At 45.7% G+C, this 13,061-nt stretch overlaps 1 protein-coding gene across 9 annotated transcripts in view; it reads right to left on the reverse strand.

The window, feature by feature from the left end:
- IKZF2 (IKAROS family zinc finger 2) overlaps nt 1-11,912 on the reverse strand; it is a 118,100-nt gene extending 106,188 nt beyond the window's left edge. For 4 of the 9 annotated variants that reach the window (XM_071562415.1, XM_071562419.1, XM_071562412.1 and 1 more), the window contains exons 1-3: nt 11,743-11,912; nt 9,063-9,111; nt 8,245-8,352 (exon numbers count right to left, since the gene is read on the reverse strand). In XM_071562415.1, coding sequence (XP_071418516.1) covers nt 8,245-8,352; nt 9,063-9,096 — 142 coding nt within the window. In that variant the 5' untranslated portion in view covers nt 9,097-9,111; nt 11,743-11,912. Of the gene's footprint in view, nt 1-7,991; nt 8,110-8,244; nt 8,353-9,062; nt 9,112-11,742 lie in introns of those variants that run through there. The other 5 variants (XM_071562418.1, XM_071562413.1, XM_071562411.1 and 2 more) reach the window with 3 other exon arrangements.
- Between the last annotated feature and the right edge of the window lie 1,149 nt (nt 11,913-13,061).

Here is a 13,061-nt window from a genome sequence, read left to right on the forward strand (position 1 = left end):
CTTCAGTCTAACACTTATTTTGTTCAGGTGAAGGAACAGAGGGGATAAACAAGAAAATATCCCCTCAGCAGGATGTCCAGCTTTGTCAAGTATGCGGTTTAACTGCCAAAGGAGCACCTCTGTGTAAGCCCTGCCCAGATCTTCCACTACCTGGAGAGGAAACACAGACCATCTTACCTCCTCACATAAGCAGAAGCTTTGTGAGAGAACAGGTGGTAGATGGCACAGGCAGAAAAGGTGAATGGATTTTCTGTACTTCAGTATGTCCTACCTTCTTCAAAAAATTCTTGACTTCCAACTCCCAGGACAAAGGGCCTGAAAAAAGCAGCACCAAGACGTGGCTGCATGAAGTTTCAGGGTGGAGAACAGCCAAGTTCCACAAAGACCTTTTCCAGGCCTGAAACAGGGCAAGGACTTTAACACTTCCACTAATTTTCCCCTTCTCTCTCTCCCACTGCAGTGACTATACCTGTGCTCAGAACAACATCACAGGTGGTACCAACACCACAGTATAAAAAGGGGGTAGAGAAAAACCAGTCTGTGCAGCTTCTCCAGGTAACATGAAACCATGGTGGGGAGAGCAGAGACAGGTCTGGAGTGAATCAGATTACTTTGCTCATGCCTTGTGTAAAACCTGCAATCTTCTAAGAAGAGGGGCTCCTACCTGTGTAGGAGATGATGCATTTAAACCCTGCTGTCTTCTTCATTCACTACCAGCTGGTAGGTGAAGGTTTACAAACCCTCCACAGAGAGGCTGGGAGTGTGGTTTGGCCCTAGGGCTGACCTCTTCCCATCCCTGAGAGGACACAGGGATCTGACCATCAACTTGAGCTTTGCCAAAGGGAAGGTCGAGAGCCCTGTAACCTCCCTGGACAGGACAAACACAGAGTAACCATGAGACAGAGGAGCTGCTACAATGCACACAGAGCCCACCCACCCCTGTGGGGCTATGCCTTGGCCACACTGCATCACAAGAATAAACACCAAAACTGAAAAGTAAAAATAAAAGGCAGGGAGAAAGCAAAAGGCAGTTAAAAAAACAACAACAAAAAAGATACTCTAATTCACAGAAGCTGACGTGACCTATCAGCACAGAAATGAGGGGGATCAATCAACTCCATGCTTTTCCAGGAACAGTGTCTGCTGTTTTACGGTACTCTCCAATGTAACACCTGTAACAGCACTTGCAGGTGACCCTGCCAGCCAGGGCTATGCTCAGAGCAGGAGCTTCTGCCAGCATCTCTCTGCCTGGGAGGGATTACAGTTCTTCAAAGCCACAGGCAGACACAGCAGTGCCAGCAGAAGCCAGTAATGCAGACCTGGCTCCAGATCAAGGGCACATTTTGCTGGGCAGTGTGAATAGGGGTTTGTCCACACACAGACCTAGTAACACTCAGCTGTATGGGAAGAGTTAAAACCCTGTGGTTGCTCTAATGTAATCACACCAGAACAGGGTGCTTTAAGACCACTGCAGTTTCTCCAGTGCAGAACAGGAAATAAGCTGCACTAGTATTAAGGTACTTGTGATTGCATCTCACTGTGGGACTGCAAAAACTCACTGTAAAATAATCCCTCTGCAAAGCAGATACTGCAAAGAAGAATTCCTACCTTTGACAAAGGCTAATGTACCTTCTAAGTCTCCATCCTAAAAGATCTACTGCCTCTATGACTTAGGAAACAAAAGGGGGAGGAGGGGGAAAGTGGCACAGAAACATAAAGGGACTCCACTACAATGCCAGGAGTTGCGAGATGGTCTGGGCCTCTGGTCACCTGGTCCAGAGCCATATCTGTCACGCTCATCGCTTCTCGGTGACAATCACAGCTCTGCTTCCTTCCACTGGGATGCAGCATTCAGCTGCCTGGGCTCCAAGCAAATGTCCACTGCTTTAGGCAAGGGACAACATGACATGGCACAGCCTCCTCACCTGGGCTGGCGACAGGTCTTGTTACAGAGAGCAGGGGGTCAGCTTTCTCTTAAATTTTCTACAGACCTGCCTCAAGGTGGATGTCCCCAGGCAGTTTCATTCATTGGGATTACTAAAGACAAAGCAGGAGAGGGAGCTATGCCTCTTCCTCCTGGCTAGAACAGCATCACTTCTTCAAGTAGCCCTCTTGGCACTGGAAGGAGGGTGAGCACTGGACACCCTCAGTACTGCACAAAGGTGACACAGGTAGCTGCAATTCTGCCTGTAAAACTTCATCCTGCAAACCTCCAAACTGTCACTTAGCTGAAGGACTAGACAGAGCCTATGGCCCACAGGAACTGGAAACAAGCCTTTAATTTCCCAGGAGAAAATACCCATTGATTTCAACAGGACCTTCTCCCAGATTCAGGGATGGAAAAGATGGAGAACTCTCCAATGGGAATCTTGTCATCCAGCTGCTATCAAAGCGTCATATTCCATGGAAGATGAGGATTGCTCTTTTCATTGGCATGTCTGAAAAGGAACTGAAATTCCAGAAGCAAACACTGAAAACTTGCTGACTACCGAGCCAGCAAGAACACTGAGTGTTGTAACAGGGTGTGTACCAGGGAAAGTTAACTGAACCTGACAGTCCAAGAGAATAACAGAAGCTCCCTAAGAAAGGTGTGTGCTGCAACAAAGCTCTGGCAAATGACCTCTCAAGACTTCCATCAGAATGAATAAAACCCTATTTAATGAGATTAACTGATCATTTCACTCCACCCTCCTTATAACACTCACTGAAAGGAAGGAATGTTTTTGCAGCCAAGTATCTGACTCCATAGGGAATGCCAGGATTGTGACAGAAGATAGGAAAAATAAATAAGGGAGCCCTTCACTGTTGCACTGTGAGCTACAGATAGTGGTTACTCAAACTAGTTTCAGTGACTACTTGTTGTTCGTTGACATACAGTTTGTATCAGAGAAACTACTTCCTGAATTAAACCACAGCACTGTGAAAAATCGGAGCTGATGTGGATGAAGCTACAACAATCCAAGGTTCATTCCAGGTGTGTTTCATTCCCAGGTAACACTTCTTTCTGTTTGATGTTTTTTGTTGTTGTTTCCTTCCCCCCCCCCCAATAAAACCACCCAAAACAGTGTAACAGTACTCTGCAGAGCTTTCATTTCTTAGGTATGGACAAAACCCTGTTTCTGTTTAAAGCCCAATCATCACCTTTTCATGTAATATTTTCCCTCCTTAAACTTCACAAAAACTAAATCCATTGGCTAAAACTTTGATGACTATTACCGTGCTGGAAATTCTTGGGAAGTCTGAGGATGAAAGACTGAAGCAAAAAGAGTGCTCTTGTGAATGACAAAGAACCTCACTTACAGTTCCCTGCCACACTTTATTGAGCTCATCCCTCACGTCTGAGCTCATCTTGGCAAAGTCCATCTTCACTGTCTTTCAACCTGCAAAACCACAGGTAAGTCTGTATTGGGCATCATCATGCAATTCCACAGCTGAGCTCTCTAAACATCAAACTGTCAAGGCTGCAAAGTCACACACAAAAGACCAAAGGACATCTCAAGTGACTGTCAAAAGTCCACCTACCTGCACTGAGGCAGGATCAAAGGTACCTAAACCAACAGATGCCTACCCTACTCCTTAAAGACTGCTGAGGAGAGGAGACTCTCCAGCACCCTAAGGCGACCCGGTCTGAATTTTGAGCACCACATGCCTTGTGTCACACTTTCCACGACATTTGGAAGAACTGGAGACCTTAGTCCCCAGTTCAGAGCACATCAGTTTGGGTGCCAGAATTCTTCATGCCCCAGTGCATGTGGCAGGGGAGTGACTGCCTCAAAGCACTAATTCAGTCCCCCACTGCAGCACAGCCCAGCCCAGTCAGCTTCAACCACCCTCCTTAAAGAAAAGCCTCCTGCAGAGGTTCAGCCTCATCACCTCATCCTATTAAAAAAACCCACAACACATACTGAGCCAAAAAGAATACCAGCATAAGGTCCAGTCTCATGTGCCTGGGCAGTGGACTCTGACAATGGCAAGGCTTGTTTGCCGTGGAGCTGAGGCATGGAGCAATCTCTAACTTTACACAGTTTAATTCCCAAAGACAGGCTCCACAGTAACATTTCTTTATCCCTCCAGTTGTGATGGCACAGCTGTGGTACATCTAACTTTCTGCTCGGGGCAACATAACTGATTAAACAGGGGTTATATGACCACTGACCATTCAGAGTTGAAAAATAAAAGTAATCAAGAAACATCTGGGGCTTTATGTTACAAAAAAAAGAGTGCAATTTGATAGTCCACCCTGATCACTGGGAATATAGTATTTATTATAATAAAACCCAAGTTCTCTGTATATACTGCTGCTGAAATAATACACACTTAGTACTGTTGTCCCAATTAGCTGTGGCGTCAGCGCGACCGTTCCCCACCACAGAGAAAATGCAGCCGCCTCATTATTTTCTGCAACAGTCAGACGACATGGCTCATTTTCTTAATAAATTAATTCTTATAACTTAGGAACACTTCAAGCTACCATAAACACTTCTTGAAAGTGTACCACAATTTTAATCAGTTTCAAACATCAGATGTTGGGTTTGATACTTATGATTGTTCTGACTGTGTTTCATTTAAGGGCTCCTTTTGTCTATGAAAGGAAAGATAAGAAAGTTAACTGGGACACCCACTGTCAAGTCTCTAATTTAAGGGGAAATTGCCTCTGTCACTGATTGTCAGATGCTAATAGCTGCTGTTACTAATTTCCATATGATACCAGGCAAGTGATCTTGGAGAAGAATCCTTCCTCCTATACAAAGAATTGATTGAGTCAACTAATTAAATGACTGTGCCCCTGCAGTTTCTGAAGCAGACATTCCTCTAAGTCCATTTTAACCTACAGGGAAAAATATCTCTAATAACTGTAGTAACAACTCAGTGTGGTATTAGGAGGAAGTGACTGGGAATTATTTCTTTTAAAAGTCTCCTTTATAAGGATTCCCCATTAGCCTTTAATTAGCATGCCAGTTCCTATTCAGAGGTTTCTGATCACTTATGGCCCAGTTCAACATCCACTGAAGGCAACACGACTGACTCCCTTGAAGTCAGTGGGGTCTGCAGGAGGGCTCAGGGCCATGCAGGGAACTCTCTAGTACCAATACAAAGTTAATTGAGCAGGCCTTTGACGCCCACCTCTGGGTGTCAGCCTTTGGAAGAGTTTTCCCACAGAGGATCAGAAGAAAACCTGGGCTGCCAGATTTGGGGCTGTGTAAATGTATCATCTGTACTCAGCAGGTATAACACTAATTTGCCTTCTGCTGTAGAGAAAAGTGAGATGATCTATCAACCTACTTGGCATGACTGTTTACATGTATTTTAAATGTTTGATTACATAAAACTACAGAGAAGAGTTTCAGAACAGAGCATCTGCCAACACACATGCAGTGTTCTGCTAAAGGCAGGCATAGGTAAGATCACTGGTTAGCTCTGACAGGCCAGTGAGTGTGATCCATCTTTCACAATCACCTCAGCAGAAGGAAAACGGAATGTCAGCTCCATCCATAACCTACAAATACCATCTAGATGCTTGAAAATGATAATAGGTTAAAGGATGCAATAGCCAAAACATTCAACCCAAACCCTTTTGGAATAAAACTGAAAATATCAGTAGCCCAGACAGAACTACTAACACAGATTGCCAGGGACTAATGAACTAGAAAACTCTTTACACAGCACATAATTTTGCTGTTGCTGGGAGAGCACTACTCAAGTCATTTCGGTACAGATCCAAGAAATTTCCTTCTCAGGGTGTTTCTCCTTTTGAGTCAGACAGAAATTCAGACTAAATTAAGTGCTGTGATTCAAAACAATTCAGTGGAACACAAGGAGAAAGGTCAAAACTTCGATCTCTACCTTGCAGAGTGCACAGCCAAACAGGGCCATCCATTTCTAGGGATGACTAACAACCAAACCAGAAGTGAAATGTTTGGGAATTGGGGTCTGATCCCTGTACCACCTCCTCCATTAGGAAGCCCTGCCCAGCCAGAATTCCATGCTTTGGGATTGCCTATAACAGCAGAGAACATGGCTCAGTCCCCATCGACCCACTGGATATCACACCATACTGAAATACAACACAGCCACTTCCTCCACTTAAAACAATGGAAGATGGATCAAACCATTGGGAGCTACTAAATTCATACAAATATTTCAAACAGCTATTCCTCCTTACCCACCCACCTCCACCACTCCCTTAAAATACAAAAAAATCCCAAAAAACAAACAAAAAAAACCAAACAAAAAACCCAACAAACCAAAAAACCAAAAAGAGGTCATCAGCCCCTGGGTTACCAAACCTTTAAAAGGATTTCCCATGCCCCACAAAACAGGTGGAAAGCTCTAAAGCACAGCCTGGAGATTTAGCCTACACATGTCAGATTCAAGATTTGGCCCAAAACCTTAAATGAACCAACACAAGAGCTGCCCCAAAAGCTAACAATCTCTGACCAATACCTTCCATGTTTAAGGCAGCACAAACCGCCTCTCTGCAAAACATTCTTAAGCCTGCAAAGAGTAAATAAATTACAACAAATTTAACAAGCTTGAGTTTTGCTTGGCTTGGGAAAGTCAGGCAGAGCCCTTAAGTTTTCAACAGCAGGACATGCTTAACACAGAGCAGCAGGGATGAAAGCGTTTGAGACACCTGTGAGAGACCAAAAAACACCTCTAAAAAATAAGCTGTACACCAAGGCATGTGTGGCAAGAACTAACAAAGCTTAAGAATCATTGAAAATGTTAACACAGTGAGCATGAAAATACTGAATGTGTTAAAGAATTTTTGCATGACTTCATCCAAGATCTTTTTATTCCTAATTTGACTCTGGTTTTTATTCTGGATTACAAAAAAAAAAAAGATTTTAAAAATGGAGATTTTTTTCCCTTCCAATGAAGCCTTGCCATTAATAAAAAGGAAACAAAGAAAGTGAAGAAAGTGAGTAGTAAAACTTTTACAACATAATAAAGTATATCAGACTCCCAGTGCAGTACAACTGGAATTGTCTAAAGATGCTGAATTATGGGCAGTTGTCATATAAAGTTCAGTCCACAGAATTAGCCATCATATTCTCCAGAAACATGTATATAACTGGGAGATCTTGATAATAACCCTCAGTTTTAAAGGCTCATAAAACTGCGTTTTACTCATAATTTGCAGGAGGAAAGAATTCTTAAAGGAAAGTGACATCTTTTTCTCACTCAGAAGGACCCTGAAGTCCATACACTGTGTATTTTCAAACAAGCATCCCTAAAAGCTCCCTTTTACCCCCAGTTTTTCATAGCATATTATACAAAAACTCAGTTTAAAAAGATAGATATGTATCTACAGCACACGCAAAGCAGAAAGAAAATTAGTATCATATAGAGAGCAACACTCTAACTGTGTTGGAAGTACAGAATGTTACATTATTCCTTCAACATAAGTACAGAGGTTACATTAAGGTAAATAGCTTGACATAACACTGTAGCCAACAGTAAAACAAGCTCCAGCACTCACACACAGAAAAGGAAGAACGTTGCTTTTATGAAATGTTTGTAAACTCCATTTATCCACCTCCAACAGGCAGTATGAGAATAATTATAGAAATATTATCAGCACTTGACACTCTTAGTAGACTCCCAAAACTCTACATTTCTTCAGTTTCTTCTCGACATTCTAAACCAAAATCCTTTCAGTTTGTTAGAGGCAACTACCAAGTGCCATAAACTCCAAATTATCTCAGCCACTTTGGGATTTGCCAAGGCAAAGCTGGAGTAATGAATAGGATTCTGAAGTTGCTGCATGGAACAGTAAAATACAACCTGTCATAAAAACCCAGATATTTTAACTGCATACTTTTGCCAGAGTAAAGCTTTTTAGTAAATAAAATGTGTTTGTTTTCAAATAAAGCTACTTCAAGCTGTTTCAGGAGCACAGTAAGTAATAATAATAACAACAATTTCCATTTGGATTTCAAAACCTGAGGAAACAAAACCAGCACATGTCAAGCCTAGTGTTTTCCTACCTGGAACAGGTAAGGACCAGCTCTCAAATGCCACCTTGGGATAGTTCAGACTAGAAATCCCGTTCATGTTTAGATGAGACACCAGCATGAACAAGAAAAGAAAAAAAAAACCCAACAACAAAACTGCCCTGTCCTCCTCTGTTACTAGCAATGCCTACAGCAGTGGTTAAAACCTGGTAAGCAAGCCAAGAACCCGGAGGACCAGACCAACCCAACCCTCTGCTAGAGAGAAACAGACTTAAAGGAGACTTACTGCTTGCCATGTGACAGGGGGAGGCGTGCTGGCCATTGGGAGTGCTGGAGGTGAGGTCAATGGCCATGCCGCAGTGCTCCCTTTCAGGCGAATAGTCATTGTCACCTGCTTGCACAGAACAAGCCCCCGTGAGTTTCCATCCCCTCTTCAGCAGAGTTACACAAAGATTAGGAACCACAACTCGCTCGCTCCCTTTGCCTTGCCCTTCCCTCCTTAACTGGTGGGGTCTCACCGAGCCTGTAAAATCTGGAGTCCCGCTGGCCATAAGTAAACATTTGACTGGTTTTAAGAGCCCCCTCAAATCTACTGTCCCCAGTCTTTTACACACACACCTCTGACAAACCTTGCCCCAGCTGCTTAGTTTCAAGTTAGGACTACTTCTCCAATAGCAGACACCAACAATCCAGGCTGGGCAGGGGAAGACTGGAACAGTACTTCACTACAGAGACCTTCTTCCCAAAGCTCTACATTAACTGACAGTTGAACAAAGCACTTACACAAACCCCCACAAAGAAAACAAGAGAAATGCATAGGGAAAGGCATGAAAAGTTTTTGGCTTCAATTTGAATTTCTGGAAATGAACGCTCTCTCATTTGCTAAGTTCATTTACTCTCAGCAAATATTTAAACCTAGAGACACCCACCCATGCACCCATCCCCATGCATTTATCACTCACACAGAGAGTTTATATTTAAATGGCATTATTTCAGTGTCAATGCAAAGACCATACACAAGGAAGCTGAAGTTTCAGGTGACTGCATTATAAAAAGGACAGTGGGAAAAGTAATTCAGAATAATCAAATTAAATGACTACTTACATGTTATATATCCATCAGCAGCCTCTGCTTCCATAGTCAAAGTGCAGTGCTGCAAGGCAGAAAAGTACACCCTCAGAGACGCCTGTCAGTATCAACCATTAAATGATTAAACTTACTTAAAGCCCTAAGTAGTTGCCCATTTTACTGCTGTTGCAACCACTGCCTAAAGAAACACACAAGTGCTCATTTGCAAATCATTGAATTCTTCCTGTAAATTGTGTGAGTAAAGAAATGCAGCTGCCTCCTGGGCAGGTGGCACTGGGATCATTCTGGTCTGACCATACCCCTCTCTGGCCCCATTCGCATTTTTGCCTGAGCTGAGTTTTCCCCCTGACTTTCCACTTGTTTTGTTCAAGCCGGGATGGTAATGCTTCATCTGCTCTCACAGCCAGAACAGACTTGGAGGAGATGGATACTGTTAACAATTGCTCTTTTCACATGCACTACAAGAGACTCCATCCTGATCTAAACAAAATAAACCCTCCCGTGTCTGTTCCCCTTTGACAGAGCTGCTCCAGCTCTCTGTCTCACACCTCCCTGTGCACACACACCAGTACACACACCTGTTCACTCTAACCCTACTTATCTGCCACAGCACGGGGCCAAACATCACACTCAAAACTCCCAGATCATACATTCTGTGGTGTGAAGCAATCTTAAAGTTTCTGGAAGCACTTTGCTGACACAGAACAAGCTATTACTTTCCCGAAACCCAAGTAACTGTATAGAATGACACCCCCTAGCTATCATTTGATATATACTGTGAGGGGGGGGAAAATAAGAGAGGGATCAATAATCATAACTGTGTTCTTTTAAGTGGAAAAATTAAGAATCTGACATGACCAGAGGAGAATTTTATTTCCTCTCTCCCTCCACGGCCTCTTTTTTGCCTTTAGTTTCAAAACTCTCACTGCACCAGGCAGCTAAATTATTCACAATGAGCCATTTCTGTATTGATCGCCAAGTATATTTAGCACTGGCTCCTGGAATTTCTCCATTACTTACTGGAAAACAGGCAGCTTCACTTCTTGTCTCCAAAACCACTTCCCTCCCCCTCCCTTAGCCCTCTTTCCTCCCCCCCCCCACCACTCCCTGCCTTTCCCCAATAAAGAAATACTTTTCTCTGTGCTCTTCTTTGGTATAAAGTAGATCAAATTCCCAAGGCATTCAGCACGTAACACTGAAATTTCAACCTGCCCAACTGCTACCAAACTCTCTTCAATTACTGATTTTCACGACTCTTTAAAAGAAATCTCAAAAAAACCCCAAAAGTTTTCAGAACAGGTAAGCCACTTCCTCAAGCCCTTCAAAATTACCTTATCTTCCCCCTAGTCCAGGTAGGCAGGCACACACTGAGAAAAAGAAAGAAACATCAGAAGCAACAGGGAAAGATCATCCCAGCCAATGAAGTGGAAGGAAAGAAAGGGGAGGAAGGGAGGAGGAAGAGAAAGGAAGACAAAAAGAAACACAGAAACATCCATAACCGAAGTTAACACACGGCCTGATTTTTTTTTTATTTCTTCAAGGGGGAGAGGAGAGGGAAACGCAGAGGGGAAGAGAAAGTTTGGTCACCATTTTTAGGCTGATGATGGCAAATCCCAGCTGCTAAACTTCCCACTCCAACAAGGAATGGAGGGAGAGAGTTTTGCTCGAGCTGAAGACCAAGAAAGATGGAGAAAGTTTTAAAAAAATATTTTGTTAAAGGCGGGGGTGGGAAGTGGGGGGGGAGGGGGAAGGGAGAGACGGGGAGGGAGAGAGGGATAGGGGAGAGAAACCCGCCCCCGGCACTTACAGGTGGGGCATGCGGAGCCGGGGAGCCGGGCAGCCCCGGGATGAGCCGGCGGGGAAACTCGCTCAAGAATGGCACATACTTTGAAGGAAGATGAAGACAAAAAGAAAGGAAAAAAAAAAAAAAGAGGGAGAGGGGGGGTGGGAGGTGGGAGGTCAGCCGGTGCTACAGCAATGCGATTAACCAGCGCGGAGAGAGGGGGAGAGGGAGACAGAGGGAGGAAAACTTGATCCACCGGTTCCTTACGGATCGGCACGGGATCGGGGGGAGCGGAGGGGCTGCGGGGCGGGATGGGGCGAGGGGCTGCGGGGAGGGGGCCCGGCGGGCGCACTCACACCCCGCGCACCGGAGCCACGCCAACTTCCCCGGAGCGCCGCTCCGGCCCTGGGCGACGGCGGGCTCGGCGCTCATCCTGCCTCTCCCCGCCCCTGCCACAAGCTGTCAAAGTCATGGAAGTCCTGCCTCGCTCGTCATTTTATTCCCTTTCCCCGTTCCCCCGCCGCAGGCCGCAGCCCCCCGGGGCGCGCAGGTGGCGGCGGGTGCGGAGGGAAATGGCAGCGGGGCCGCGCTGGGTAACGGACCGGCCAGACCCGCCGCCGCTTCGGCCCCGGGCTTTCTTGGTCTTTGTGGGGCTTTTTTAGAATTATTTTTTATTTTCTGGGCTAACAGCAACAAGTCATCGGCGCCCGCGGGGATGCTGCACAGCCGCGCTCGGCTCGGGGACCCTCCGCACACACAGCCCCGCACGGACCGCCCGAGCCCCGCGTCCCCCGGCACCGGCCGGAGCTGACCCTCCTCCCGCCGGGAAAGGGGACCGGGGAGGGAGAGGAGGGGAGGAAGGGGGGAAAACAGAAAAAGAAAGAAATAATAAGAAGCCAGGCGCAGATTTACCTCAGCCGCGCAGGCAGTGAGTCAGTTCCATCCCCCTTTTGTTTGTGTGTTTATTAGTGTCGGCTCCCTCTGCCCAGTGGAGGTGTGTTTGTGCACGGCAGTTGGCTGTGGGGGCACTAAGGCGGCGGAGGAGCCGTAGCTAAGGGTAATCCTGTTTTTACTTCCTCCATCTTCAGAGAGCAGAGGGTTAGCCTGGGACAGCTGGTCAAACCCCGAGAAACCGATCCGGCGGCGGCGGCGGCAGCGCTGCCTCCCTCCTCCCTCACACACACAGACACACAGAGACACACAGAGACACGCACTCTGTACTGCCTCCCTCACACAGACACACACACACTCATTCACTGCCTTCCTCACACACAGACACAGATAGATACACACTCATTCACTGCCTACCTCACACACACAGACACACTCAGATAGACACACACTCATTTACTGCCTTCCTCACACAGACACACACACAGACACACTCAGATAGACACACACTCATTTACTGCCTTCCTCACACAGACACACACACACTCATTCGCTGCCTTCCTCACACAGACACACACACACTCATTCGCTGCCTTCCTCACACAGACACACACACACTCATTCGCTGCCTTCCTCACACACAGACACACTCAGATAGATACACACTCATTCACTGCCTTCCTCACACACAGACACACTCAGATAGATACACACTCATTCACTGCCTCCCTCACACACAGACACACTCAGATAGATACACACTCATTCACTGCCTTCCTCACACACAGACACACTCAGATAGATACACACTCATTCACTGCCTTCCTCACACACAGACACACTCAGATACACACTCATTCACTGCCTTCCTCACACACACACTCAGATAGATACACACTCATTCACTGCCTTCCTCACACACACACTCAGATAGATAACACACTCATTCACTGCCTTCCTCACACACACACTCAGATAGATACACACTCTTTCACTGCCTTCCTCACACACAGACACTCAGATAGACACACACACATTCACTGCCTTCCTCACACACAGACACAGACACACACACACTCATTCACTGCCTTCGTCACACACAGACACACTCAGATAGACACACACACATTCACTGCCTTCCTCACACACAGACACACTCAGATAGACACACACTCATTCACTGCCTCCCTCACACACAGACACACAGAGACACACTCTGTACTGTCTCCCTCACACAGACACACTCAGACACACATTCACTGCCTCCCTCACACAAACACACTCAGACAGACTCATTCACTGCCTCCCTCACACAGACACACTCAGATAGACACACACTC

This window comes from Pithys albifrons, chromosome 8 (genome assembly GCF_047495875.1).
Source record: "Pithys albifrons albifrons isolate INPA30051 chromosome 8, PitAlb_v1, whole genome shotgun sequence".
In the NCBI taxonomy this organism is placed as follows: Eukaryota; Metazoa; Chordata; class Aves; order Passeriformes; family Thamnophilidae; genus Pithys; species Pithys albifrons.